The sequence below is a fragment of the Microcaecilia unicolor genome, chromosome 7 (assembly GCF_901765095.1).
Source record: "Microcaecilia unicolor chromosome 7, aMicUni1.1, whole genome shotgun sequence".
NCBI lineage: Eukaryota > Metazoa > Chordata > Amphibia > Gymnophiona > Siphonopidae > Microcaecilia > Microcaecilia unicolor.
The window spans coordinates 87,386,287-87,411,110 of record NC_044037.1 but is presented as its reverse complement, the minus strand read 5'-3'; the positions used below and the strand labels follow the sequence as shown (position 1 = coordinate 87,411,110).

General features: G+C 45.2%; 1 protein-coding gene across 1 annotated transcript in view; it reads right to left on the bottom strand.

Moving 5' to 3' along the window:
* Positions 1-24,824, bottom strand: part of PHKA1 (phosphorylase kinase regulatory subunit alpha 1) — a 434,625-nt gene that overhangs the window by 378,945 nt on the left and 30,856 nt on the right. The window contains 2 exon segments of the mRNA XM_030210224.1: positions 545-713; positions 19,727-19,774. Of these exon segments, the coding sequence (XP_030066084.1) occupies positions 545-713; positions 19,727-19,774 (217 nt within the window).

Below are 24,824 nucleotides of genomic sequence, written 5' to 3'. Positions count from 1 at the left end.
TAAATGTGACATTAATTAGTGCAAAATACAGCCTATGGTTCAGCTGCAGCACTGTGCAATATGCTAAAGGAGATCCAAGTTTATGTCTCTTGTCCACTACAGTGCGCAGGGATAGGACTTGTTGCAGAGGTGGTGCTTAAGGCTCCAAAGACAGGAGAGAGCAAACTGTTACTGCAAGACAAACCTCTGCTGGAAGAAAAGTAATATTAAATCATTCAACCTTGGAGGAAACATCCCTTCCAGCCCTCAACCAGGAAATGAAAATCTGTCTCAACCAATCATTTATCTTTGAGAGAAAAAAAGGAAAGTTAAAAATAGAATCATTTTTATTTCTCTCCCTGTGAAAAAAATAAGAACACTTCCAAAATGTTTTTGAGTAAGGCACTATATCAAAGAAACACAGCTATGAACAAATCAAAGTGTAGGATTCAGCAAATTTTATGAGCCATTTGACCATATCTAATTTATATTCTGCCATTTGATTATTGTAATAGCTAAGTCAGAACACAAAGGGTTTGTAGCTGGTGGCTGCTCTTGTCCTTACCTGAGGCTGTCATCTGTGCCAAAAATAGAAGGTAAATAGAGGTAGCATCCAACTGCAGGTGCCCCCACTGGTCGTCCCCCACCACTGTTGCACAGGTGTCTGTGTTGTACTTGGCATGAAGACTATCTTTCGTGCTCTGACTGTATTTGAATTTCTCCACCTTTTCCACCTGTTGCATATTGAGAGTTATCATTAAATCATTGCCTCAATCAAAGCCTGAACAGCTAAGAGGCTGGTCTACACAACTTACTGCATGTACATGTCAAAACCCATTTTCAGAGGTACAATGTTAAAAATTCACAAGAAATTCAAAAGATAAAGGGTTCATCACGGTTTCTTGCCTGCAAGGAAAACATGAAATCAACTAGGATCTAAGAGGCTGTTAACAGGAAATAAACTGGGCAGACTAAAGAAATTTTCTTTTCTTTAGTCAGCAACACTATTCTGAACCAACGGGTGTTATCCCTTCCTACCAGCAGGTGGAGGTAGAGAAAACTGAATTTTGCCAATGACAACAACAGCATAAGCAAAGGTGCTCCCTGGAACAATCCAGTATGCATCTGCCCAAGCTGCAGAAGGTCCCTTTGTAATGCGCCCATGCCCCATGAACCACTGCAGATACAATGATAATCAAGCGAGCAAAACACCACAGAGTGACACGCTCTACCGTGCCTATACCAGGATATACTCACAGGTCCGTATGGCTGCCAATCACAAAATTAATTTCTCTCTTTTTTTTTTTTTTTAAAGCAATGAAAAGGAAGTACAGAGCACACCCAGAACTCCAGGCCAAGGTCTTCCAAGGACAAGACTTCAGAACAGTGTCGACTAAAAAAAAAGAAAAGAAAATTATCAGGTAAGACCATTTCTCCTTTCTTAGCGTCAGCTCCACTGCTCTGAACCAATGAGAAGTACCAAAGCAGATCTATGGGTGGGGAAAATCAAGGCTGCCCCCCCCCCCGAATGACAGTGCTGCCAAAATCTGAGTAGGTTCTGGCCAGCACACCCAATCTGTAGCGTTTAGCAAATGAATGGAGCGACAACCAATTTGCCGCCTTGCAAATCTCTTCAGGGGATACCATCCAGGCCTGAGCCCTAGTAGAGTGGGCTTCAAGCTCCTGAGGCACTGGACAATTCTTGCTGATGTAAGTGGACTCAATAGCTGCCTTAATCCACCTTGCAATGGAGGCCTTTGAGGCTGCCTGGCCCTTCCAAGGGCCATGGAAAAGTACAAAGAGGTGGTCCAAGAGACAAAACTCGTTCGTCTCCTGGAGGTACTTGAGCAGCATCCTCCAGACATCCAGCTTGTGAAACCTCCAACCAAGATCCCTGCACCACCAAGGAGGGCAAACAAAGCTGTTTCACATGGAGCAGAGACACCACCTTCGAAAGAAAGGATGGTACCATGAGCAAGAATGCAGAATCCGCCAAGAAGGAGAGACAGGGATCCTGATATGACAGGGCCTGAAATTCAGAAACCCTCCTAGAAGAGGTGATGGCCACCAAAAACACCGTCTTGAGGGCAATATCCTTGCTGGAAGCCAAGTACAAGGGCTAAAATGGAGCCTCGGACAGCACCTGGAGGACCAGATTGAGGTCTCAAGAAGGAAAGGAAGGACAAAGAGGGGGCAGATGTGCCACTTCCCTCAGAAACTGAGCTAACTCTCTAAGCAAAGCTAGAGAGATGCCCTTCGCCTTCTCCCAAAAGCTGGACAATTTAGCCACCTGGACCCTCAGGAAGCTCAAGGTCAGCCCCTGTTGCAGAAAACCCAAAACATCAGGAACCTGAGTCCTCAAGGGAGATAAGGACCATAGCCTGCACAAGGATTCAAACACACGTCAGACCTTGACATAACCTGGGGACGTAGAGGACTTTTTGGAGTGAAGCAAGGTAGAAAGCACTGCAGGGTAAAATCCGCACTTCTCTAATCGTCGCCTCTCAATGGCATACCTTAAGCTAAAAGATCCTCCATCTACCAGCCCTTGTTGGGGCAGACTCCGACCCCTGAGTAGTGGAAATGGATCCTCCACCAGCAGACGCCAGAGATCCTAATACCAAGGTCTGCAAGGCCAATGTGACACCGCCAGCACAACCAAATGATGACGTGCAAACCTGTGTAACAAGCGACCAATGGGAAGCGATGGGAGGGTCCACTACCATCCAAGGCAGTACCAGGGCATCTATCCTGTGAAAGTCTGGGTCCCTTTGGCGACTGAAAAGTATTCCCACCTTCGTATCGGTTCTGGATGCCATCATGTCGAACTGAGGAGGCCCTCAGTGGTCCACAAGAAGCTGAAAGGTCTGAAGTCTCAGCTCCCATTGTTCCTGATCCAGGAGAGAGCAACTGAGAAAGTCCACCTGCACATTGTCTCTGCCTACAATATGGACCACAGAGAGCCTGCAGATGCATCTCTGCCCACCGACAGAGACTCTCTGCCTCCAGGGCCACTGCCAGACTGCTGGTTCCACCCTGCTTGTTGATGTATGCCACCGCCATGGTGTTGTCCAACAGCTCTCTGACCGCTTTCCCTTCCAAAAGCGGCTGAAACTCCTGCAGAGCCAGACAGATCGCCTGGGTCTCCAGGCAGTTCATGAACCAGGACGCCTCCTGGGTTTACTAGGTGCCCTGTGCTACTCACCCAAGAAAGTGAGCTCCTCAAGCGAGGAGTCTCGCATCAGTGGTGACCAGCTGAGGAGGATCCAGAGGGACCCCTTCTCAAAAGATTCACTGGACTGCCCCACCAGGTCAGACTGATCCTCACCCTGGGAGTGAGCAGGAGAGAATGATGGCGGTCCTGAGAGGACAGCGCCCACTGGGACAACAGGGTTTGCTGAAGCAGATGCATGTGATCCCTTTCCCACTGCGCCACCTCCAGAGTCACAGACATGGAACCCAAGAGCAGCAAGTAATCCCAAACCGTGGACTCCGGGAGATTGCACGACTGACACAACTGCACCTGGAGAATCTCTGCCCACACCTACTGAAGAAAAAACATCCCTCTGGCTATGTTGATGCAGACCCCAAGATACTCAAGGGACTGAGACAGGGCCAGATAGTTCTTGGGCCGATTCACTACCCAGCCCAGGGATTCCTTGAGGGAAATAACCTGCAGGGAAACCAATCTGAGGAGGAGTGGCCTAGTGGTTAGGGTGGTGGACTTTGGTCCTGGGGAATTGAGGAACTGAGTTCGATTCCTGGCACAGGCAGCTCCTTGTGACTCTGGGCAAGTCACTTAACCCTCCATTGCCTGCCGCATTGAGCCTGCCATGAGTGGGAAAGCGCAGGGTACAAATGTAACAAACAAAAGAAATCTGGCCTCCGAAGCAAAGACAGTCCTAAACAGCAGGTATGAAGCTGCATACCCCGACACTGGAGGTGCTTAGCCATCACCCCCATTACCTTGGAAAATGTGCAGGGCATCTTAGCCCAACCAAAGGGCAAGGTCCAAAACTGAAGTGCCTACACAACACACAGAAGCACAAATATCTCTTGGGATGACCCGCAATGGAGAAGTGGAGGTAGGCCTCCAGGAGGTCCAAGGAAGTCAAGAACTGCCCTGGCTGCACCGAGGCAATGACAGAGAAGCGTTTCCATCTGGAGTCACAGACAATCATCCATCCCCTTGAGGTCCAGGACAGGAGTAACAAACCGCCCCTCTTCAGGACCATGAAATACTGTCCAGGCCACACTCCTCCAGTGGAACTGGTTCCTCTGCTCCTATATCACAGAGCTGCTAAAAGGTAACAACAACAACCTGGTACTTCAGAGCCAAACCGCAGAGAGAGATCATGAAGGCTTCCGGAACTGGTTGGGTGAACTCCATGGAGTACCCCTTCTCAACCACTTCCAGAACCCACTTGATCTGAGGGAATGCGGACCCACTCATTGCAGAAGAGTGACAGCCTGCACTGGAAACAAGGGGCACCCTCATTGGGCAGGCCGAGTGGCTGCGGTCCCGCCTAAGGGACCTCAGGGCTCAGCTCGCTTGGGACTCAAAAGGACTGCTTGAAGGACCTACTCTGCCCCCCAACAGGCCAAAGGGCGCCAAGCAGACCTGAAGCAGCCCACCCCCCTTGAGGACACAGATCGCTGTGCACCCTTGTGCAGCTTAAGGAAACAGAGAAACATGCCTCCCCCATATCCTTCATCAACTTCTCCATGTCATCAAAGAGCAAGCACCTCCTAAGGGCAGCTAATTCAAAGCTTCTTGGCAGCCACACCCAATAGCAACTCCCGATGCCGCCACTGACTGGAAAGCCAGACTGACCATATCATATAAAACGTCCACCCAAAAAGGCCATCCCGGACTCCAGGCGAGAAATCTAAGTGGACTCTGGCAACTGGCGGAGCCAACACATCATGGAGCTACCTAACTGCCACAAAAAGCAGCCTGAATACCCCACTGAAAAAGGCCATGTGGAGCTGCTGCTCCACATTCTTTTCATGGAGCTCCATGAGGGCTGGACCCCTTGGACAGGTACAGCAGTCATCTGTGTAACCACTGTAACCTGGGCATTCACCCTTAGGAAGACCCAACACTTCTCAACCTCCTAAGTGAAGGCACAGAGATGAGCAAGAGCCTCAGTGATCCCGAGAGGATCGTCCAGGAACTCCCACTGCGCCCTCATCAAGCAGATGAGGGCCTTATGGAGTGGAAAATGCTTTGAGGCCCCTAGCAGCCCACTAAGAGACAAGACAGCTCCTCATAACAAAGGAGCCAGAACCAATGGGACTGCTCCACCCCAGTTCACCAACAGGGAGAATCCTCAAAACTGGAGACCACAGGGGACTGGGAGCCCAAGAGAACCTCCGAGTCCTCCTCTGCACCCTCCAAAGAATCCAGACCCTCCAGAATGACCAGATGCGTTCCAAGGTGCTGAGACTCCAAAACAGGGCTCCCGCCGATCTCCTTAGGGCCCCCCACCAAGAGGATGAGGGTTAGGGCTAGGATTAGGTCCCAAGAAAGGAGCTGTGAAAGGCCTGCTTAACCAACTAGGTCAATCTCTGGACCAAAAACCACAAAGGCCCCACTGGGATCCCCTGCCAAGTGATTCCGGGTGGGCAGGAATGAAAGAGCCCATCACATGACCAGGGAATTTTTCTCTTTCTCTGAGTGAAATGAGAGAGAAGAGAGGATTCTAACTGAAAATTTGTTTTGCCAGGAACAGTATGTGAGAGCAATGTATCCATTTTAGTTGAGGGGGGAGGGGGGAAGAAAACAGCACATGTAAAATGCTCACTGAGAGAAAGGCAGACAGACTGAACAAGCCACATTTACAAATTCATTACCTCTGCTCAGCTGCTGACTCTGAAGGCCATGCAGCATGTGCCATCAGCATGCCCTACCCTATGACAGACGCACACTGGCCTGATTGCCTGAGCCTACCTTAGCCTGGGGCTCCAGCATCTCTGCTGTCTCAGGCTCTCTGGGTGCACCTAGAGGGAAATTCCCTATTTAGTACTTTACAATAGCATTAGCCCCTGACAAAGAGCATGAAGCTAGCACAGGCAAAGTGAATTAATTTATTTATTTTAATGTGTGCTGCAGAAGAGAGCACTTTTGGAAAGTCTGGGAGCTGCAGTGGGAGCCTGTTTGTGGGGAATACACCCAAACATGGTGAACAGACAAGAGGGGTGGGGGGGATGGAGACCTGCACCCCTTGGGAAAGGACCTGCAGGACCGAGTCAAAGCCTCACACAGTGGCACCAAGTGTGACTGGGGCTGCGGAGTCAAACTCCAAGCTCAAGCAGGTATGGTCCTGAGACTGTGACCTGGGAGCGGCCGTTAAGCTTGGCCACATTGTGCAACCACAGCCAGCGGAGTGGGGAGCTATGCCATGGACAAGAACACTGCACAACCTACCACCTGCTGAAGGTAGAGAATAATACTGGACTATTCCAGGGAGCACCTCTGCTTATGCTGTTGTCAGTGGCAAAATTCAAGATAGTTGGAAGGGATAACACCCATTGGTTCAGAACAGTAGAGCTGAAGCTAAGAAATGAGCCTTGAAGTCCTTTTCTGCCATCATAATTACATAGCTGCCAAGTGGCCCTACACTAGAACTGTGTTCTAGCCAACTCTGTTACCATGGCTTTTCCTTGAAGTTTCATTTTCTTTCATTCCAATATAGTGCAATAAAGCAAAGTTTCTGGATATTTGCAAAACAGCTGAAAGGTCCACACTGATATAGTAAGTCCAATATACATTGTCCATTCTCTGAGAGCTAGGAGCTCTCTGCATCGAGCATAAGCATATGACCTCTAACCAACTGGGATATAATCATACATGTGACACTCAAAGCAAAAGACTGGATAGCACCCCTCTTGCTGCATCTTAGTATTACAGAGTAGTTTAATTAAAACTTCTTAAGGTACTAGGGATATCAGATGAACATAAAAAGAGCCTTAAAATTGGTACAATTTATTTAGTGTTTGCTTCTCTGAAACTAATTAAATAATTAAAACTCTAATGAAAACTCCCCTCTCGTTGTCCTAATTAGAATAATTGACTTTTAATGAAGAGTTGAGCTAGGGGTGGATGGGAATGAGGACCGAACAAGGCCCTACTGTGTCTTCTAGAGACTGTTAATGCTGTGGCAGAAAATTTTAATTTTAAAACTGTAGGAGTGGATCACTGAACACTGGATACTACTGGACCAACAGAACAACCTCAAGCTCTGTGCATACTGATGGACTTTACTTTGTGCATACTACCTCTGCTTCTGCCTTTTTTGGGCATATTCCATACTTGAATGTATTGGACATTTAAGTTCTCTTGTACTGTGCCTTAACCACAACTTGTCAGTTTGCGCTGCCTTGCTGCCTATTAGTGTAAGACAGAATGCAGGTGCATTAGATAAACAGCTTGTAACAGTAGTTAGCAAGGCTTGCACACAAAGCCTGCACGTAGGCGTCACATGAATAGATGGCCTTGGAGGGTGTTGCCACCCCTCACCCTGCATCTCTGAGCCTAACGAACCTTATCTCCTCTGCTAGAAAGGAGCATTGTGTGTGTAGAACAAGATGCTAAGTTTCGTTTCCCTTGCCAGTATCATTTCAGTATTATGACGTGTGTATGTACTGTGAACTACAAATGTGTACTGTAAGAACTACAAATGTTTACTGCGCATGTCCACTGTGATGTATAAGGGGCCTAATGCGCAGGCCCAGCAGGGAAGTATAAATGTAAGTGTCAGATGATTTGTGACACACAGTATCCTGAGAAAACTCAGTGCTGTTCATTGCTAGCAATAAAGCTGCATTGCTTTGGAACCAATTTGCCTTTTGTCTCCTGATTCACTTAGCCTGTTTCAAAACTATGGGGAAAAGGGTATGGAGACTAGCTAATAAAGTTTGCTTCTTTTCTTTTCATTCTGACTGTGTTTATCAATATCCTACAATTCCTCTTTTTTTTTCAAAACTCTTGTTTATTGACACTGTAAATTAATATACAAGTGGATTAACATGGAACTACGGGAGGTCCGACCATTGGATCAATTACAGATAACATATTAGAATGGCACAGTGTTTTAGGTTATACAGTAGCTAAATCCCATCCCACTAACCGCACCGTCCCACCCAAACTCCCCCACTTCAGGAATTCAGAATCCTACTGCGTACTGTTGGAGTGAGAGAGTCCCAGAAGGAGGTCCACGCCATGCAAAACATGTTCCCCTTCCTGGAAGCCATATCTGATATTCCCTTTCTTTCCAAGGAGCAAAGATGAATCATAGACAAACACCAGTGTACTACTGTGGGGTGGTTCTGGGAGCAGCCATAATTGTAAAATCATTTTTTTTTGCCATGGGAGTAGAGCGTTTTAAAAAGGCCTTCATTCCTGTAGGTGCTTTGCCTTGCAACTTGAAAATTTCAAATAATTGGCCTGGAGTAGGGCGCCAAGCAGTCTTCCAAAGAGAGGAGACATGTAGATTCAAGTCTCTCCAGAAGATGCGCACTGGAGGACAGGTCCAGAACATGTGTCCCAGGTGGGCACCTCCACTAGAACACTTGGGACAGGTATCATCCTATATAATAATTCTCACCTCCAACATTCTAATGTGCCTGGTACCGTGGCTCCCTCGGAGGTGGTCTGCTAGGCAGTTTAGAATGCACTGACGTCAGTGATGTCACTGACAGCTGATTCCAAGGCAAGGGGAGGAGTAGGGAAACACGCGGAGCCCCTGCAGGAAGACCCTGGAGGAGCGCAGCGATGTCAGAGGGGAGAGGAGGAGCGGCTGCAGAGATGACAGCCAATGCCAGATGGCTGTCTACGGAGCCGTGTTTCAGGTTTAAAATCTTTTTTTGGCTTTTTTCTTTTTGTACCGGCCGCTGCTGCTCAACAGGAGACGCAGTAGCGGCCGGACAGCATTAGTATTGGCGGCTGCGGGTGGCGAGGGGGTTGGTGTGCCCAAGGGGGGGTTGGGGCTTGGGTGATGCGCTGGGGGGGGGGGGGGGGGGGGGTTTGGGTGATGCGCCGAGGGGGAAGGGGAGGGTCGCTAGACATGGGTGGCTGGAGGGGGGCAGGGGGAGGGGAGGGTCACTGGACATGGGTGGCTGCAGGGGGAGAGGAGGGTCGCTGGACATGGATGGCTGCGGGGGGGGGGCAGGGAAGAGGAAGGTGGGTAGGGGGTCCTGAGACCAGATGGGTGGCTGCAGGGGAGGGCAGGGGAGACAGAAGGGACGCTGCAGGGGGGGCAAGGGGAGAGAAGGGTCACTGGACATGGGTGGCTGCAGGGGGGGCAGGGGAGAGAGGTGGGTCGCTAGACATGGGTGGCTACAGGGGGGGGAAAGAGGGTCGCTGGACATGGGTAATTGCAGGGGGGGCAGGGGGAGAGGAGAGTCGCTGAACATGGGTGGCTGCAGGGGGAGCAAGGGAGAGAGGAGGGCCGCTGCACATGCGTGGCTGCAGGGGCAGAGGAGGGTTGGTGGGGAGGGGGTCCTGAGACCAGATGGGTGGCTGCAGGGGGGGGGGGCAGGGGAGACAGGAAGGATGCTGCGGGGGGGGGGGGGATTACCTTGCTAGCGCCCGTTTCATTGCCTACCGAAACGGGCCTTTTATGCTAGTTATCACATAATGTGGCACGAAAGGCTTTATGTGGAGATACATGTAAACAAAATATAAATTTTAATTGTAGTTCCCACCAGCAGGCATTCTCTGTCAGGTGATAAATTGTCAACATGCAGGTGCGCACTTGTTCAGGTTTGAGACCCAGCCCCAAGTTCCATTGTTGAGTCACAAGTGAGTAGTCATATTGTTTAAATACAGTCCCTTAGATGTGCATGAAGAAATTCAATGAATGAGCAGCTGGGCTTCCAACTCATATAAAGATCTTATGGACTTAACTACTTTCTCTTAACCCTGTACCTTCCCGCCACCCGTACCACTTTCAATTTATTGTACTTTCCTGTTTGTTAACTAAATGTTGTAAGCCACATTGAGCCTGCCAGCGGTGGGAAATTGTGGGGTATAAATGATATAAATAAATAAATCCAAGTATTGTGTTAAAGCATTCCCAAGTCTCTAGAGTCAAGGAGGCCATTGGTAACGACCGAACATAGTGACTTAATTGTAAATATGCAAACACATCCTGTTGTTCCAATTTAAACTCTTCACAAAGAGCCGTAAAGGTTTTTATTGTCCCCCGCTCTGATAAGACATGGTATAGGTAATGGATCCCCTGGGAGGCCCAGCGCTGAAAGGTGGGGGAGGAACTACCCATAGGAAATGTGGGTGAGGAGCTACCCATAGGAAATATGGAGTTACCCCTTATAGGAGTAAAAGAGAAACCTCACTATTTAGGGAAAAGAATTTGCAAAGCCAGCACCATGCTTGACGCAAAGGCTGAAAAATATAAGAGACCGACCCCAAAGGTTGTGCCTTGCCCACAGGAGCCTGAAGCCAATAGGAAAAATGTAGAGGCCCTAATAGGTGAATCTCTGTACTGGTGCATAAGAAAAATTGAGTGGAGAGAAACCAGTTTGAGAGGTGGCACATGCAGCTCGCTACAGAAAAGAGCCATTGATCTAAAAGACCCAAGCCTCCTTTATTCCGGGGGAGCAGTGCCCTCAAAAAATTCATTCAGGCTCACTTCCCTTGCCATAGGAAAATGTTTAACCTTCTGCACAGCCATCTCGCACCCCTATATTGTAAAAAAAAAAATAGGGGGCAGAATTTGAAAACAATATATCCACTTGGGGAAGAGAATCATGTTATAAATAACTACCTGACCCAAGAGAGATATAGGTAAGGCCTGCCAACCCTGTAATGTCTCAGCTACTCAGGATTTTAGGGGTTCCATATTTGCAGAATAAAGAAGGGCTAAGTCAGAAGGGATGTGGACACCCAAATAGGTTACTGAGTTTTGAGCCCAATGTAGGGGAAAGGAGCCCTACCAGGTCTCTTATTTCAGGTTGAATTGGCAAGGCCACAGACTTCTGTAAATTCAAAGAAAATCCAGAAAAAAACCCAAACTCATCGATGACCGATAGTAGATGAGCTAAGGCCTTTTGTGGCTGGGTAAGAGTCAGGAACAGGTCGTCCGCAAAGACCAAGACCTTCACTGAATGGGCGGTAGAGATATCAGGATCTGCAATAATTGTTCTCAATAAAGGTTCCAGATATAGTAAGAATAGCAGTGACAAGAGGGGGCAGCCCTGTCTCATGCCCACCTGGACTTCTAGAGTGGGGGACTTGGTCTCATTAACTAAAAGATGTGCAGTCAGTCCCCTGACATAAGGTTTCAATCGCCCGAAGGAACCAGCCCCCAAAACCTTCATAAGTTAAGACCTGGAACAGTTAATCCCAGCGCACCTTATCAAACGCTTTTTCCGCATCTAAGCTAGCTAAAAGCAATTGCATCTTGGTGGACTAGCTGTAGGCAATGGAGAGGAGAACCTTGCGCACATGTGAAGTACAGTGACGATGCCGACCAAAACCCACCTGGTGGTCGCCCACCAGTGTGGGAATGTGGGGGGCCAGGCAATCAGCGAGCACATGTTCCAGTATTTTAAGATCCACATTTAATAGTGAGATTGGCCTATAGGATTCCAGGCGGTCTCGTAGTTTACCCGGTTTGGGAATGAGAGTGATTAGGGCCTCATTTTCATGTGGAGAGAAGAACCCCCGTTGAACTACCGATTCATAATAGGATATGAGGGGGCCACAGATTTGAGGTGATAATATAGTATTAATTGACAAAGCCGTCCGGGCCAGGGGCGGAGCCCAATGGAAGTGACCTAATAACCCTTTGAATTTCTTGGGCCTGTATTAGCACAGATAATTGGTTCTGGATGGCCTGTGCTAAGCGAGGTAGGCCCGTGTCATCCAAGTAATCCTGAACTGATGGACCATGCTCTCTACTTTCCATGGAGTACATATTGGAGAAATATGCATGAAATGGCTGAGCTATGTCCTCTGACCGATGAACACGAGCTCTGCTCAGCGTTTCAATCGCAGAAATAAACTGGCGCTGGGACCGCATACAAGCAACATGTGCCAGAAGCTTCCCCACCTTGTTGCCAAAGCGATGAAAGTATAAACGCCGTGCAAAAAGACGCTTTTTAATTTGATCATGAATAAATGAGTTTAACGCTGCCAGCAGATGACATGGTATCCCGATTATTCTGCAAAGAATTGGATAAAAAGGTTTTTTTTAGCCAAACGATAGGCCCGCTCAAGGTGAACAATACCCGCAGAAAGGCGCTTGGCCCTGGCACTCATGTAGGCTATCATTCCGCCCCTTAAGACCGCTTTAGAGGTTTCCCAGAAGAGTATTGGGGAAATCACAAGATTCGGCATTAGTGTCTTCATAAAATTCCCAGCACTCTCTAAAATAAGCTGAGAAAGCTTCATCTTGGAATAAATAAGAAGGGACGCAACAAGAATGACGTGGTCCCCCTTGGTGTTCATATTCTAGGTCTAGCCAAATTAGGGTGTGATCTGATATCTCCAGGGGCCCTATGTTGGCACAACGTACTCTAAAAAACCAAACCTAAGATAAAAGAATATAATCTATACGAGACCAGGATTGGTGAGCCTTACACTGATGGGTATAATCTGTGGTGGTGGGGTGCAGAATGTGCCAGGGATCCACAAGATCTAGTGTCATATATAATAAGGGTAAGCCCCTGCCATTCCCATTACCGAACAGGCCTGAAGTGATTATTTGTCTAGGTTCGGGTCCAATACTTGATTAAAGTCCCCTGCCCACACCCAGGGGGCATCAGAATATTGGAGCCCCAGTGATGTTAAGGATTGAAAAAAATGAGGAGTATAGGTGTTTGGGCCATACACCGCACAGAGATAAAAATGCTGGCCATGGAGGCTAAGATGAATCAATACCACCCGCCCCTCAGAGTCTTTGTACACTAGTCATGAGTGACATGGTGGGAGGCCTTTTTTAATACAATTCCTCTTTTAAACCCAATCTTTAAGTTACCAAGCACAGAATAAAATAATGTCACTTACCCACAGAAATATCCTCTTTTCTCAGAGCTTCTCAGAAAGAGAATGTCTTAGATTTATTAGATATGTAATATGCTTAAGCTGTACGTGGAAAAGCTTCTTTTGGCAATAAAAGAATTTCCTCAAAATAAGTTTTCAATAGTATTTCTTCTTTTAAAGTATTTAAAATTGCCATTAAAACCTGGCTATTCAAGCGCACCTATAACTCTGTTTGAATAGGCATCTCTTTTCCTGGCAGTGCAACTCCTTTGCAAATTTGCCTTCTTTCCTTCTCTGGTTGAATAACTGTCTTGTATGCATGTTTAAAACTGTAGTTCTTTTCCATTTTTTTCCTCTTAGTTTGTACACCGTCCAGTTCTGCAAGTCAGTAGGAGCGTATAACAAATTTTAAGTAAACTATAAACTTATCTCCATCATACAGGGTTTTTGGGGAGCGATTAGAAGATATATGAACACACTGATGGGGGGAAGGGGTGGGGGCACTGTAGAACAGTTCTTATTAGATTTTTTAAAAAGGAGCTTTTGGTGGTAGGTCTAAGGGCAAAACTATGCTTCTATGCAAGATACTACTACTACTACTTCTTATCATTTCTAAAGCGCTACTAGACGTACGCAATGCTGTACACTTGAAAGATGAGCTTAGTAGCACGTAAATGTGTATTACAATATTGGCTATCTGCTAAGCCTTCAAATTTTTGGAACTGGATGAACCAACTACACCTATTGGTGACCTGGGAGGCCAGAGGTGCTAAAGGATTCTTCAAGAGATGGAAGTGATTCCTCCAGATGTGGGAGCCATACCTTCATTCTCTGCATCAAAAAGGTCGTGGTTTGATCATTAATACCTTATAACACTTGATATGTTTTTTATGAACTATACCATGTCTATGGTATTGAGTAGGATTAAAGGGCAAAAGGGGGGGGTGTTCAGTTGGGGGGGGGGGGTTTGGAATTGTTTCCTTGTTTTGAGCTTCAAGGGTCATAAGAGTATAGGCTTTCTGAGCCATCTTGGATTGAGTGGGGTAAAGGGGAGTGGGGGAGAGGGAAGGATTGGAATGTTTCAGGTGGGGAGTTTTCCTTTTTCGTATAACAAAAACACATGATACCTTGTTAAGTGTTTCATTGATTTTGTCAATAAAATTGTTTAAACATAAACTTATCTCCATCATGCCCAACTCACCAGCCATTTATCTGTTCCAGAGCTCAAGAGTCCTATGTGGAGGTGCTCACAGCCTTTCTCCTCCACAGACTACTACCTGCAGGAAGGTTGCATGGCCCAACCAGATATACTGGACCAATAAGGGAGGACTTGAGACATGGAGCCACGGAGACTGAAAATCTACCATAGAGGCCTCTAAATACTGTGCTTCCTTCTGTGTGGCTTTCACAATAAGAACACCACCCCTAAGTGACCCGTCACCTTAAAACTTAGACTGTGAGCCCACTAGGGACAGAAAAAGTACCTGTATTATAATATATAAACTGCTTTTGACTGTAACCAGAGAAAGGCAGTATATAAAATCCCTTCCCCTTCCTCCTCAGAAAATATAAAACCCTTGGCCCTGGCGTCTTGGAGACTAGAAGCCACTTAAGGAGATCCCCTCTCCAGCAATCAGATGTATCAGGAAACATCTGAGAGGAGGGCTATGACCACCTAGCAATATTTTGTTAAACAAATAAAATATACTCTTTCTTCTGTAATTAAGATTCTAGGGGTTTATATTGACCATATTCTTTTTCTAGATTCACATATCAACACTCTAATTAAAAGCTCATTTTTCTTGCTTAGAAAATTGAAACGTGTAACGTGTTTTTTTTAATTAGATTAATTTAGACTTCTGGTCCAGTCACTGATATTATCAAAGTTGTACTATTATAATCTCATATTCTTGGGTAGTCCGAAACAAGTTAAAAAGACTTCAGACAATACAGAACACTGTGGTTCGTCTGATTTTCTCAATGAGAAAATCAGATAAGATCTCAGGCTATTTTGTAAAACTGCATGGGCTTCCTATAGAGGCCAGGGCTTTATTTAAGTTTGCTTGTTTTTTATTTAAAATTTTAGATGGAGGTATTCCTGAATATATAATGGATAATTTTCAGTTTACATCTCTGTCCAGAAATAGGAGAACTATTAATAATTCTCTTTTCCATTTCCATTCTGTCAAAGGTTGTAAGAGATTGAAAATTCATGAAATGTTATTAGCATATTAGGCCCCTAAGTTTTGGCAAGAATTTTCAACATGTTTTACTCAATTTGATACCTATTCTCTATTTAGGGGGAATCTAAAAACCTACCTTTTTCAGAAATTTGTTACTGGTTAAATAATTAAGAGATTGTTGATTATTATTTAATTTTACTTCTGTAATTCCAAGGAGGTTGCCCTGTTCTCTTATCAGGTAAACTGCATAGAACTCTATCATTATAGAAGTATATAAATATCACTGTTATGTTATGATATAACACGGTTCTTATAGGCCACCAACTCCTGACATAGTGGTTCAAAGTGGCTTGCAAGTATTAAAAACAATAAAATAAAACTAACAGTAAGTTTTTGAAATAAATAAGTCTTCAAACTCTTCCAAAAAGACAAATATGTGAGCAATGTTCTAAGGGTTACAACTTTAGTGCCTGATAAGGAAAGGATAATTTAGAGATTTTTTAAAATATCACACCCAGTAATGATGGAAAATAAAGAAACCGGGCGTTTCCTGACCTAGAAGAAAAAAAGTGATGATGGGAAAGCAAACAACTTTACTAAGTATTCTGGACAAGAACCTTCAAATATTTTATAAATCCAGCACTCCAACTTAAAAGATATCCAGACAGTTATAGGGAGCCAATGCAAGCTAATGAGAGATGGGGTTGTGTGATCAAACCTCTTTTGCTAAAAAAACAATTTAGCTGCAGTGTTTTGTAAGACCTGTAGTCTGGAAAGTAAAGTAGCAGACGAAAAATAATATAAGCTATTGAAATAGTCTAGATAAGGCAGAATCAATGACTGAACCAGAACAAAATGTTTTTCAACAGTAAATTTCAACTGATGAAACTTTTTTTTAAAATTACTACTCCTTACGAAGGATGGTAAATTGCAACCATTCTCCAACCTACAGCTTAGCTTCCAGATTCCTGCTATGGATCACTTTGCTTACTGTCAATTGCAACATTATGTTTGTGAGATACCATGGGAGCATCTCTGTGAAGATGTACAGGAGACTCTAAACAAGGCACTCACATTGAGCTCCTAGAACAAGGTTTACATAAGTACATAAGCACCAAAATAATGGGAAAAGACCAAGGGTCCATCAAGCACAGCATCCTGTCTCTGACAGCGGCCAATCCAGGCTTCAAGAACCCGGCTTATCACCATAAATACTTGCAATACTCCACCGAAGATCTGGACTATGTGCATATGGCTCAGGCTTGGGCGGTGGATTTGGCGGTGACTATCACAGCGAGTCAAGTCCAAGACTGTCTCCATGGGGTCCGCAGACAATTGAGCAATGCACTGATTTGGGAATTACAATAGAAATTTGTTCTACAGTTGTACGTTTTGCCTCCTTGAGTCCATTGGGCAACAATAGCCAACTCCACAGCTTGTTCTAAATGCCATCATAGACTGGCTACCCTTGGCCACGTGTTTTGAACCTGTCCTCAGATACCCACTTAATGCATATGTCCTCCACATTGCGTGCACGCACCTTCTCCCTGGATCCCCACTAACTTTTCGATGTCTACAAGCTGTCTAAGCAAACTCCTCCAAGATTGCACGACTTTCTGGTTCGACTGATGTTGATGGCCAAGAAAGTTATCCTATTATTTTGGTGTGAACCACTGGCCCCTACAATGACGATGTGGAGATCCCATATGATTACCTTGCTTTCTATGGAGCATCTGAATATTGAGAACATTTCATCAGTGTGCAGTGTGCGCTTTCAATGGAGGTGGGAGCACTTCTGGGCCACTTTGCAGCCAGCAACCCGTAAGCCCTTTTCTCTTCCATTCTACGCAGCACAGGGGAGGCTTGGGGGGGGGGGGGGGGGGTTCTGTAAAATGTTTCAATGGAAATGTATGGTTTTGTCTGCAGTCATTTGTATTGTTTGGCTTGTTTGTTGTGGTTTACCTGTTTTGCACTTAATAAATATGATCTGAAAAAATTTTTAAACAACTTCACCACAGAATTAATCTGAGAAACCAAAGATAATAAAGTGTCAAATAAACTCGCAAAACTTTTGAAACCTTTTCCACCTCAAGAATCAGTCCATTTGCTAACAATAGTTTTGAAAGAATGGACATTTGTTTGATTCAACCATAATAGTTTTGTCTTAGGCAGCAGACAGATAGAGGAAGAAGGAAAGGGGGGAAGGGGGTCCCCAAAGTTTGAACACTTACCAGCCCTGTTGGCACAGCTGCCTTGAGGCCCCTGGCCACCTGACAAGCACCTGCCATTCCTCAAGGACTGTATTCCCCAATTGGGTGAGTGGAGCAAACAGTACCCAGCCCTGCTAGACAGGCCTCATGGCACCCCTGCCAGTCAGCCACACCGAAGCCCATAGGCTAAGGCGCCAGAAGGCCTAAGACCCTTCAGGCTCCACCAGAAAAGGGTCTTTAACAGCCAACACTGGCTATGGAACTCAACCACAGGGCTGCACCCTTGAGAGTCATGACATCCCTGAAAACTCAGTGTTTCTCTGCCTCCATCTCCTGGTTGAGGAGCATAACCCACTCATCTACACTGGTCTAGCAAATTTTTGGGGGGGCCTCTGAAAGAATATAGTAACATAATGAACAACGGCACATAAAAACCAAAATAGCCCATCTGGTCTGCTCAGTTCAGACTCATGCACGTATGTAGATATCCATGAGTTCCCGAACACAGCCTAAAAACAACCAAAACAAACTTCTCCCCACACCTTTACTCAACACTTCAGTCCTTTACCAATAACTCGGTATCTTCACAGCATTCCCAAAATCTGCCTCTATAATGAATTCCACCAGTACTAATGGCAGGCCACCACAGAACTTGCCATCTTCTATTCTGCTTATTACAAGATCAACACTTAAGGCAACACCTAGGCCTGCTTCCATGTTTAAATTTAGATTCCCTTGTTGAAGGAAGTAGGGACAGGGTGTTGAAAATATACAACATAATGTTTTATAATTGTTTATGTTTCATTATATAACATCATATAAAAAAAAATCAGAAACCTCTTACTCACTGAAGTTTTGAGTTTACTCATCTCTCAGCTTTCTTGGAGATCTAAATCAATAATACCACTGCAGTTCAAAATTGGAACTGCCAATTTGTGCAGATCACCACAGTGCCTTCTTGGAAGCACAATGCTGATACAGACAGAATAGAGGCAACACAAGGAGAGTTTTCAATGGAGTCTGCCCAGGTAGCTAAGCAGCTCCCAACTTTTCAGAAGGAATTTATATGACACTGTCCCCTCCAGAGGAATACAAAAAAAACACACACACAGATGGAGGAAAAGAGACAAAAAGATAGAGATAGACATTAGGAGGCAATGATCAGGAACGGTACACAACTGGTGAAGCATGAAAGACGAGCCCTCCATCTCTTGAGAATCTCCAACTGAGCGAAACATGCTAAGTCTCACTCTGAGGTATCTCTGCAGGTCTCCATGTAACAAACTGAGCCTAGCCTGACCTACTGGACCTGACAGAGCCATTGCTGCAGTCTTAGAAATCTCCACCAGCTGATGGAAGGAAAGGCAAGTGGGATGCCAGGAGAAGAATGACCTGGGTCCCCTTGGTGAATATTGGTCCTGCTCCTGGCAGCCACATAACCGCTTCCCCAACCTGCATTTATGACATTTGTTCATATATCCCTCCATCTGTACACAAGTATGCCTGACAGATCCATATGGAAAGACAGAAAGACGGACAGATTGGATGACTGCAATAGATGTGTCTAGTTGAAAAAAATGCACCTCAAAACGCTGCCTTCATGGAGGCTGAGTGTATATGGGTCAAAATATTGGTCATTATAAACAGCCAATTTCACCCTTGATGGACAAGGTACTTCAAAAACTAGATTATATTTACCAGATGACTAAACTTACTGCTATACAGCATGGTCAGATGCTTTCCTTTCACAAAACTTGGGATTCTTATAATCATTGGGGCTTGTCTCGGGTGTTGGGCCCCTTATAGGATCCAGAATATATTCAAAGCATGGAGCTTTTAGGGGGAAATCGAGGTTCTACAAACTACTATTTTTATATTAATCTCCTCTCACAGGAGTTTGGGCCTTAGCTGTTGGGGGGGGGGGGGGGGGTTGGAGTTCTGGAGGAGTTTAGTGGGCTTGGTTGGGGTTCTTTTCTTCATATGTATACTGTTATGCTTGTTTAACTATGGCATTTTGTATTTTTCATAAAGTTATTTAAAAATATTGGTCGTTATGGATATTGTTACATTTAAATTGCCTTCATTTTCTTTCTGAGGGCCTAATGTTTCCTAATTTCTGATAAAACACCCTGTCATGGCCATATTCATTTCATCAGAAATTTAAACATGGTTTGGGCCACAACTCAATATTCCACTGTTTAACGAGTTTTTCATGTAGGTCTTCCCTACTAAAATCCTGAACATCAGTGTTTCACTAACAAGGTGTGGTTTTGTATGGTATCAACAGCTTATAGTACTTACAGAGGAAGGGAATAAGCGCTCCTCCTTCTCCCTCAGTATCTTACCTGTCTGATCATACACTGCAGCAATCCTCTCATCAGTTTTACAACGCTCTGGAGAGGAATGAAAAACAAGTCTGTTAAACCGATTTCTGCACTAGGAGGAAAACTTATCCTGCAGCTGGTATATGACCTTTCCAAAGTCTTCTGCTTGTAACCCTACCCCCAAGCTCACAATGATCACGGTATCTACTTTCTGCAGGCACTGCAAAGCAGGGATTTCAGGAGTGCCCACGAGCCTTCACTAATGTAGGAGTCACTGCTGTCAGCTAATACAGCATTACTTCTTCAATGAGAGTTAACATGCTTACAAGTGCTAAGAAACAGGTTTATACATTTTATTTAGATCTATGCATTTGATTTTTGCATGTTACATGGCAAGGGGAATCTATTCATCCAAGTAAAACCTGGTTAAAAGTAAAAGCTGAAGTGGTTCAACCCAATAATGATATAGATCTTAATATTTACCCAGTGCATCTCTATGTTCTTCAGTTACTACTAACAAGAAACCATCAGTGTCTGTGATGAGAACTGTCAGCACTCTTTCATGAGCATACCTTGGTAGCTATTACTGAACACTAGTCAAAGAGGAAACTGGCAGCCATACTCATGATAGGTCATGTTCCGATGCAAACACTTGGTGGTCAAGAGAATTATTGAACCAGCATAAAGGTAGATTGAATACTCAGCCTTGGAACACTGTCACAGAGGTTTCACTGTTGTTCATCACAGAGACTGACCACACCACCACTGAAGAAATAGAGTATTGTATTCACTCAGCCCACATCAACAATTTTTGTTTAGCATGTGTCTTTGCAATAAAAATTCTAAAGTACAGATAACATAAGCATTACATTTTGAAAAATTACAAAGAAAACCTTTTAAATATGATATTTAGCTCCAAACTGTACATGCCTATCAGCATCTGACCAGGACATGTTTTGAAAGGAGAGGTAGAAAACAGGGTAATTTTCCATTCTTGGATTCTTGATATACCACCTTTCTGTGATGTAACCAAAGCAGTTTATGTACTATATACATACAAATACTTTCTCCAACCCTATTGCACTCACAATCTAGGTTTTTGTACCTAGGGCAATGGAGGGTTAAGTAACTTGCCCAGGGTCACTAGGAGCTGCAGTGGGAATCAAACTAATTTCCCCCGATTCTCAGTCCATTGTGCTAACCATTAGGGCTATTCCAGGGCTCTAATATTACAAAGAACCCTTTTGGCAAAGCTCAATGATGAAACCAAGGTAGAGCTTAAGGGCGCTGGGCACTGATCAAGCCAATCCCTTAGTTTCTGCCCTGAGTCCCAGTCATTCACTATAGTCATCTGCAGAAAAAGGCAGGGCAACAGTACTAGCCAGACTGCTTCGGATCCTTTAGATTCCAAGAACTATTTCACATCTCAGTTACCAATGGTATAATGACATGTGAAAGAAGCATACTATATCTTTACTTAGAAGGCTGCAAACTTTCATAAGAAGCAGCACTGATTAACTTTCTTTCCCTTGCACATAATATCTTTTTTTTTTCAGCTTTGTTTTTATTTAGTCATTTTTCATTGCCATACAGAGTCAATACCATCAAACAAATGTCATCAACAGGTACATGTAACTGAGTAACTCTTCTGAAAGCTTAACTGCTATAATTATTAACAGTAAGTATTAACCATGTCCCAGATCCCCCAACTCTCCCACCCTCCCCTCCCCCTTCCCCTCTTGAGCTAAGTACTATGTGTCTTTATTGGCTTGCGTTAACAGATGACCAAGTATTATACAAGTCCCATATTCTCTGATGTGTCCATTGCGTAGTGCAGTGAGCTTCGACATCAGTTGGATGTGTTTCAGTTTTTCCAACACGGCCGATAATTCTGGTAGCCGAGGTCGCTTCCATGATGCCGCCAACACCAGCTTGCCAGTGACAAATACCTGCGTAGCAAATTGGTGAATGTGTTTTTTGGCCTCTGGCGGGCGAAAATGTAGGAGACAATAGTCTATTTTCAGCTGGTATTTTGTAGCAGTTACCGAATGCACAAAGTCCACAATTTTTTCCCAGTATCGGCGGGCATGTACACAAGACCACCATATGTGCTGCATATCCCCTACCTCACCACAGTCCCGCCAACATAGAGCTGATCCCGAGTGGTATATCTTGAACAAGCGGCTGGGCGTATAATACCAACTATATAATATCTTGTGCCCATTTTCTACCATTGCACTGGATATCGACACTCTAAGCAGGGACCTAAACGCTCTAACCCATTGTAATGGCTCGTATGTGTTCTCCATTGCTCGTTCCCATCTTCGTGTGTAGAATTCTACCGGGTGGGTGCGGGCCAACAACGCTTTGTATATTCTAGAAATACCCCCCCTTCCTCCACCACCCATCAATCCCTTCTCCAGTTGTGTTTCTGTTAGATTAAGCTCCTCCATAGCTCTGCGACGGATAAAATCTCGTGCCTGGTAATACTGAAATGCTTGCAGAGGGGAAAGCTCATGCTCCTGACATAGGTCTTGGAAGGAAGGGACCTGACCTTCCTCACACATCTGCCCCAATTCACAAAGACCCATGTCCTCCCAGTCTCTATATGCCAAGTCCACTACACCTGGTCCAAACTGGGGGGCAAATCTAAGAAATGAGTGTTTAAAGTATTTCTGCTCTGGGAAGAACTGCTCCCGTGTCTTACACCAAGTATGTAATGGCCACTGGAGAATCGGGGGACTCCTTTTGGTGAGCTCTCTGAGTGTGTGCTTTGGCAACCATGGTACTGCTCTGAGTGGATAAGGCTCTAGCCAGCTCTGTTCTATACATGTCCAGATTTTCCCTGCGTCCTTCAGCCAGATAGCCAAAATTCGCAGGTGTGCAGCTATATAGTATGTATAGAAGGAAGGAACCCCCATCCCTCCTCTGTCTCTAAATTGGTACATCACCTCTCGTCTAACCCGTGGTGGCCTCCTCCTCCAGATAAACGAGAACACTCTACCCTGTAAGCCCCTGAAAAAGGTATCTGGTATGGCTATAGGCAGGGCCATAAACAAGTATAACAGCTTTGGGAGAACTATCATCTTAATAGCATTAATCCTACCCACCCATGATAGGGTCAAGCCCTCCCACCTCTCCAGTTCCTGAAAGATCTCTCGCACTTTATGAGGAAAATTGGTGTCAAAAATATCTTCTAATTGACGAGGTATATTAACCCCTAGGTATTGAATGTATTTACGAGCCCATTTATATGGGAACTGTTCCTTCAGCAACTCTAACTGAGCACTGGGTAAATTTATATCAAGTGCCTCTGATTTATTGAAGTTAATTTTAAATCCAGAGACTGCCCCATAAGCTAAAATTTCTTCCCCAATAATTGGAAAGGCTGTCAGGGGGTCCTTGAGGATCAACAGGATGTCGTCTGCAAACAGGAGGATTTTGGTTTCAATCCCCCCTCCCTTTAGGCCCTGGATATTCAAGTTTGCTCTAATCTTGGCTGCCAGCGGCTCCATCACCAGAGCAAACAACAAGGGGGATAGCGCACATCCTTGTCTAGTACCTCTATAAAGGGAAAAGGGGCGAGTTAAAGTCCCGTTTATCCGTACCGCTGCTGTTGGGGTCTTATATATTATTTGCAGCCACTCTGCAAATCGCCCTCCTATACCAGCCTTCTCCAGAATCGCAAAAAGAAATGGCCAACTGACCCGATCGAAAGCTTTTTCTGCGTCTAGGGATAATATACATAAAGGAGTTTTGGTTATTTGTGCCCCTTGTATCACTTGCAAAGTGCGCCGTATATTATCAAAGGTCTGGCGATTTTGCACAAACCCTGCCTGATCTTCATGTATGAGCAGTGGGAGATATTTCTGCAGTCTAGTGGCCATAATTTTTGAAAATATCTTATAGTCTACTCCTAATAGTGAAATAGGCCTGTACGAACTGCATAGTTGAGGATCCTTGCCCGGTTTAGGCAGGACCGTGATCGTCGCCAAGTTCCATGTCGGTGGCAGACCCGTAGTCTCATCTATCGAATTGAAGACCTTGATTATAAGGGGGGCTATTAATTTCCCAAACGTTTTATAGAATTTATTCGTATATCCGTCAGGTCCCGGGGCCTTATTAGGGGATAAACCTTTAATCATCTGCTCCACCTCTTCTAACAGAATAGGGGCCCCTAGGGTGTTGGCTAGGACCTCGGGGAGCTTAGGTAGTTCAATGCCTGCCAGAAAATTTGTAACCTCCTCCATCCCACCTTCAGATTCTGATCTATATAGCTCCGTGTAGTATTCCCTGAACGCCGATTCAAGAAATTCAGGGTCAGAATGCACAGTTCCCCCTGCGTCTCGTATACCCCCTATCATATTCCTGCTAACCTGCTGTTTTAGTTTGTGGGCCAAGAGCCTGCTAGGTTTATTGCCAAATTCGAAGTGCGATTGGCGCGCTCTTAGTAGTTTTTCTGCCACATCTGCTAATTCTAATTCATGCAATTGGTTGCGGAGGTCAGTCGCCCGCAGCCTAATATTCGAGGGGTTCTGATCAGTCTCCTGTTGCATAAGCGCCTCCGTCTGTGCTAACTGCTGGCGTAGCTCAGTCTCCTTGGCACAGCGTATCTTCCACGCCTGAGACCGCAAAGCTATCAGGTGACCTCGCACAACTGCTTTAAAACCCTCCCAAACCGTAGTAGGGGAGACCTCCCCGTTGTCGTTAAAAAAAATATAATCTTTAATGTGTTGCTCCAATTGGTTAACAATATTGGGGTCAGTCAGCAAGGCGTCATCTAAGCGCCAATTATGTTGCCGTCTGACATGTCCCTGTCCCTTAAGCTGTAAAAGCACTGTGGAATGATCCGACCAAGTGCATGGATTGATAAGATGGTCCCCCACTATACTCAACATTGAGGTATCACCTAACCACATATCAATTCTGGAGGAGGAGTGGTGTACTGCAGAAAAGTGAGTATAAGCACGCTGTGTAGGGTTCTCGCGTCTCCAGTAGTCTATTAATTGCCAGCGTGTTACAAAGTCATGGAATTTCCGCCTATCCTGTCTGGCATAGTTTGTGTCAGTAGAAGTATTGTCTAGTGTTGGATTAAGGGTAAGATTAAAATCCCCTCCTA